General features: G+C 40.7%; 2 protein-coding genes across 2 annotated transcripts in view; one reads left to right on the top strand and one right to left on the bottom strand.

Moving 5' to 3' along the window:
* Nucleotides 1-6280, top strand: part of LOC118430745 (carbohydrate sulfotransferase 11-like) — a 246314-nt gene that overhangs the window by 76545 nt on the left and 163489 nt on the right. The gene's annotated exons all lie outside the window — the stretch shown is intronic.
* Nucleotides 1002-2575, bottom strand: LOC118422776. Its single transcript, XM_035830572.1, has 2 exons — nucleotides 2312-2575; nucleotides 1002-2191 (listed from the first exon to the last, which is right to left on the bottom strand). Exon 2 carries the CDS (start codon nucleotides 1974-1976, stop codon nucleotides 1002-1004), a length of 975 nt encoding a protein of 324 aa, XP_035686465.1. The 5' UTR covers nucleotides 1977-2191; nucleotides 2312-2575.

Here is a 6280-nt window from a genome sequence, read left to right as displayed (position 1 = left end):
AATAATCAAGTCTGCTAGAGACCTTATAAAAGTAGTCTCTGTAAGTGTATTGTCTTGTAGTCTTATTTCTTTCTCTCCAAATGTCACACAGACCTAGGGATTGGTAAAAAAATTTCAAGGTTTGTGATGAATTTCCTGTGTCTGTTTGTCTCCCTCCTTTTTTATCCATACCATAATTCACAACTGAATTACAATCCCCCCCTACTATAACTTCTCTCTCAAGTGTAGTTTCAGATTCAGATTGTTTATTTTCGTCAATCCATTTTGCGAGGTTGATTAGGAAAGTGTTTCTTTCAGTAGCATTGTTTGGAGCATAAACATTTACAAGAGTTAGGAATGTTTTACCAATTTGGCAGTTTATCAATAGTTTCCTGCCATCTCCTTCATTTTCCCCAATAACTTGTGAAATTTGTACTTTGGGGTCTCCAAAATAGATTGACACACCTCTGCTTTTATTTGTTCCATAGGAATGGAATCCCTTTCCTCCCCAGTCTAAGTCAAAGTCTTTCCTTACCTCTTTTGTTATATGAGATTCTTGTAGAAAGACAATGTCAGCTTTTTGGCACTTGCACCATTCAAAGATGGATCTTCTTTTCACTTTCTCTCGTATTCCTTTAACATTTACTGATAATAATGATAGGCAGTTGACGGACATACCTGTAAATGAAAAGCTATACCGGTTTACTGTATGGTGGAATGAGTCCTATGTATTCAATCACAGTCCGATGTGTACAGCAGCTCCACAGGGTTGTGTTCTCTATCGTTTCTGCTGGACCGGTGTCTTCCCCTCTGTCCTGGAACAGCGTTCATGTTTCTCTGTTGTCTGTGTCTCCCTGACGCATCTCTCATGTTTCTCAGTTTTTTCTCTATCTGTGCGGGTGTCAGCTTCTGTCCTAGAGTTTCTCTATTCCCATCGTTTCTGCTCTCTTGGTGTGACCGAGAAGAAGGCGTTACATGTGGTCTATTTCCTATGTGGTGTTGCACTAACATGTGAGTGTGATCTATATCAGCACCCTTGTCTCCACAGGGATCTCTTTCTTCTTTTTTCTATTGGTTTTCCTTGAAGTGTCTATTTCTTGACTATTTCGACCCATGTATTTTGTTATATTCGCTTGTTTCATTCCACTTTGTCCCTCTTTTCCTTGTTCAACTGATGTGTCCATTTCTTCTTCATCCTCACTTTTGTTCTCTGGCATGTGCACATCTGCATGTGTTGTTGCATTTGTGGTGTTTACTTGGGAGAATGTGTTTTCTCCAAAGTTGGCCGGTATTGCCTCTTCAGTATGCTGTGATGTATCAAGTGGCTCGTGAGTACTCTGTTTTAGTGGTGGGAATTCTTCTTGGCTGTCAATCAGTATTGCAGGGTGCATCATTTCATCATGTTCCTCAGGTTCAGGTCTCATCATGGCAGTTTGTCTGTAGAAAATGTTAACTCTGAACTTTCCCATCTGAACATTGTAGTTTGGTATTGGTTTCTTGAGTTTGGTGATATAGACAAATCTGTCACCATTGCAGCAGTCTGTCAGTCGCCCGTTGACCCTGATACGACAGTGCTGTATTTCTGTTATTTCGCAGCCATATTGTTGTTCTAAAGTGTACTTGATTACTGAGTCATGAACTGACCAAGGTAATCCTTTGACGGTGAGCCTTGTTCCCCTGGGTGCTCTTACGAAAGGGTTTTTCTCATGAAGAGTAACACTCTTACCTCTCAGCGCCAGCCCTTTTGTCAGCACTCTGGCTCTGCAGGACTTCCCCTCAATGTAAAATCTGCATAGGCCCCTTGCTATCTGTATGCACTTTATCGGCCCTGACGTGGGTTCAGCTGCCGTTTGGCTCAGTGCAGTTGCTACAGCGGCGAAGATCTCTTCCTCAGACAAGAATCTGTCACCCTTTTCCTTGTTTACGACGCTTCCAAGGATTAGGAAAATGGGGCGACAGTCTTCCTCCGTGTGCTCGTCGTTTGACCTGGCCGCCATGTTGCCGGTCTTTCACCGTCTCCTTTTCTGTCCTTTCTTGCCCGGAATGACTTTACAAAGTTGCAGTTTTGCTTGCCTTCGATGAGCTTCGGAGCGGCCCTTGCTCCCTTTCCTTGCCGCCGCTAGCAGCTCTCCGTTCGTGTGCTTGGCCTCGACAGACAGAGGCAGGCCGCGTCTTGCCGCCAAGGCCCTCTAGGTGCAGAGTCACTGGCGCCCTGTGAAAGAAATCGGAAAAGCTGGCCAGTATTACAATAGTCTGCACCAGTATCGCACCAGTATCAAGGTGTATGCATGATCTCTTAAACGCCCCAACAGAGCATGTACTTGTTACCCACCGGCATGGGCCCGTAAAAGGGCCCGTTGAGTGTGAAGCGCCTCGTCGGTGGGGAGGGGGGCAGCATGTGCCTCTCAAGACTTGGTCTCCTTTTTCTGCTTCGGGCGGCCACTTCTGTTCCTTTGACTTCCTCAGTCCTCTCTCGAGTGCTGCCTGGTTTAACAGCCAGTAAGGACACTCTAAAAGCTCTCTGTCGTAGTGCAAAAATCGCTACACGGTACCAGAGAAACACGAGCGAAAGTTCATGCGACCGCCATCTTGGGCGATACCATTCTAATCCTCAATAATATTGAATTGTATCAAGCATCATTTAAGCTATCAGCATACCAAAAATCATGATGATCCTTTCATCCCTTCTTGACTTATTCTCTTTCAAAGCAGGAAGCTAAACCGGCTCCTGCAGTTCAAGAAAAGACGTTTAGCGGACCCAAACATACACCTCTTACTCTCTGCCATCTTTCTCAGTTACATATGTGACAAGTTTGAAAGTCCTATCACGGAATGCAGTGGATTTATCAACTTTCCTCATTAATTATGCAAATTAGCTGTTAATTTGCATAACTTGTATCTCAGTATGTAAGTTTTTACTTCGGCTATCTACATACCAAAAATCATGACGATCCGTCAACACGTTCATATTTTGCTATTAATTATGCAAATGAGATAATCATTTGCATAATTAATAATGTATTGATATTTCCTTCTTTCTAAGCTACAAATGTGACAAGTTTGAAAGTCCTATAAAGGAATGCAGTGGATTTACAAACTTTTCTTATTAATTATGCAATTTAGCTGTTGATTTGCATGTAAGTCTTCCCTTGGGCTATCTACATACCAAAAACCATGACGATCCGTCAACACGTTCATATTTTCTCATTAATTATGCAAATGAAGCCGTCATTTGCATAATTAACATGCATTAATATTTCTCTCTTCCTTATCTATATATGTGACAAGTTTGAAAGTCCTATCATGAAATGCAGTGGATTTATAAACTTTCCTCATTAATTATGCAAATAAGTTGCTGATTTGCATAATAAGTGTTCCTTTGTGTACATTGTGACTTGGGCTATCTACATACCAATAACCATGACGATCCATGAACACGTTCTCGAGTTATTCTCGTCCAAAGTTTGAAAGGAATTCGGCGACTGCAGTTCCAAACAAGCCGCTAGGCGGACCAAACTTACCGCACTTACTCTCTGCTCCAAGGGCTATCTACCACTCAAAAATCATAACCACAGCATGTCCAGGACACGAGATATGAAAAATTGAGGTTCTGCTGCAGTACCTTAGCAAGCCGCTAGGGGGCCCATTATCGAACTTGACATTCGTTTTCCCGACCCCTACCCACCTACCAAATATCATCGGGATCCATCCAAGGCTTCTCGAGTTATACTGTTAACACACACACAGACAGACAGACTCACAAGCCCAAAACGTAACCTTAGCCATTCTGGCAAAGGTAATAACCATTATTAGGCATTATAGGGCATACTTTTGACGCAGCTTTGCCTTACCATGCTCCAGGCCTTTACAATTCCACTTATATACAAATAACAACCGAGGCATTTGTCTATGGAGTGTGTATTCATAATATTCAGGAATAATTGCTCTGACATCATGACAAGATAGCGTCAAATGTTTTTCGTTTTTGTAAAGAAAATTTAAAAAGAATCAAACCTCAAAACTTCTACGACCGTTGTTGCGACAAGTTCAGATAATTAGTTTTGTTTATTTATATCATCTAAAACTTACATTTTATCCAAGCAATGTTACATCCCTTGGTCGCTCTCACAATTTTCTCTCTATATAGATGATCTTTACTTGCATGTTCCTGTCCATCAGCTTAATGCAGCAATTCAATTGAATTGTATTGCATGGGATACTAAAGGCTAAGTACATGTAGTGTTACAAGTGAACAATTGAATAACATCAAGAAGGCAAAGTGGATGCTTATCGGCTCCACTAGGAAAACAAATTCTACTCCTGATTTGGAGATCAAGATTAATGGTGATACCTTGGAAAGGGTTAGCTCTTATAAATATCTGGGTGTCATACTTGATCCTAGCTTAAGTTTCACTGATCACTTGGATGAGGTGTGTAGTAAAATGTCACAGCGAGGGACTATTAAGACGCCTACGGCCTTATCTTTGCACTGGTGTAGCAAATTTGTTGTATAAAACCCTTGCTCTACCACTCCTTGAATATTGTAACGTGGTATGGGACAACTGCAGTGCAGCCAACAAGCAGCGTCTCCAAATCCTCCAGAACCGGGGCGCACGAATCATCCTCCGACGTGAGCCGAGGTCGAATGTTGGGGAGCTGCATCAGGCACTGGTTTGGAGTCTGCTGCAGGAGCGAAGAACTCGGCAGATCTGCATTATGGTGTACAAATGCCTTCATGGCCTAGCACCCAACTACCTACTCAACACATTTCGTTTCAATAACCAAATCCACAGTCATAACACCAGACAAGCACAACTCCTACATAAACCTAACTACACTTCAAGAGCAGGTCAACGCACATTTGCATACAGGGCAGCTGAAATATATAATACACTTAAACCTGAGACAAAACAAGCAACTACACTTAAAGCCTTTAAACAGTCTCTGATATCATAACACTGAAATCTGACCTCTGATCCCAATGACTGTTCAATTACCTTATGATTTTTTAAATCTTGAGTTGTTATTGTGTATGAGTTGTTATTAGCAAGCTGCGTATATGATTTACTGATCCGAATTGGATTATTCTTTCTTATGTTCAGTCCAATTGATCAGGACAAATGGCACTGACATCTGACCTCTGACCGCAATGACTGTCCAAGGACCCTATGAGTTTGTGATCTTGAGTTGTTTTTGTTATTAAGTATGAGTTGTTATTCTTTTGAGTGTTCCTAAGTTGCTTATATGATTTACAAATCCGAATCGGATTATTGCTTTGTTATGTTCAATCCTATGTTGGTAGTTATCTTTTGTACTTTGAGTTATTATTATTTTTATAGGGCTCCCTTGGAAATCAGTTACTACGTTAACTGAAGATCAATAAAAAAAAAGATACCGCTGGAGCTATGCTACAACTATATCTATTGTTTATATGTTTGTTTACATTTCTTAAAACCGGTGTATATGAACTCATAGTTTTGTTGTATGATGTTGTCTGGAGCTGTCATTTTGCGTATAAACAAATACAAATATATTGGTACAGCACATGCGCAAAAAATCTTACATCGCAGTGATACTGAAGAATTGTTTCCTCCAAGAGGTGCCCTTATGCTGACAGCGCTCTAAGGGCATTGTTTGAAGGGTTTTCATGGCTGTGTTAAATTTACACCCCGCCGTCAGTACCACGCCTAAATAACTGTACAAGGATGTCTTTGTCAAAGAAACAAAACATAAAGTTTTATAATAATATTCCCTTTACATTAAAACTAATAATTTTAGTTGTTTTCTTAATTAAGTATACTGTTAGTTTCCCCTTGTTGCAGTAAAGACCGAGAATATTGACTGCGCTCCGTAGGCTACGTTGACTTGCTGACAAGATGACAATGTCATTAAGACCACAGCAAGTAAATTTTATGGATGACATCAGCGCATTAATTTTCGCCTGATTTAAAAGAAAAAAAAACAAGATTTTTTTTTTCTTCGGAGATGGTCAACATGACGAGAAAGTACCAAAATGCGCAAATATGTTGTGTTGTAGGCTAATGGTTGTACTTGTAGAAGTGACACAAGCCAGGTAGCCATGACAGTAGTTATAGAAGTGAAACCAAAATTTAGTTAGATAGTTGTAAAAGTGGCCCCAATATGGAAGCCATGAGTGTTGTTGCCATGTTGGTAAGTGATACCAGTCTACCACACCAGTGTCACCTTTACTACCCTAGTACACGTCTTAAATACAGAAATAAATGCCTTGTAGGCTGTGATACCATGTTTCGTCGCTTCATTTCTTCTTTTTTTTACGTTT

The sequence above is a fragment of the Branchiostoma floridae genome, chromosome 1 (assembly GCF_000003815.2).
Source record: "Branchiostoma floridae strain S238N-H82 chromosome 1, Bfl_VNyyK, whole genome shotgun sequence".
In the NCBI taxonomy this organism is placed as follows: Eukaryota; Metazoa; Chordata; class Leptocardii; order Amphioxiformes; family Branchiostomatidae; genus Branchiostoma; species Branchiostoma floridae.
This window is presented reverse-complemented; position numbering and strand designations above follow the sequence as displayed.

Excerpts from the sequence above, each read along its gene's own strand:
- LOC118422776 (XM_035830572.1), bottom strand. The coding sequence starts at position 1,976 with ATGGCGGCCAGGTCAAACGACGAGCACACGGAGGAAGACTGTCGCCCC.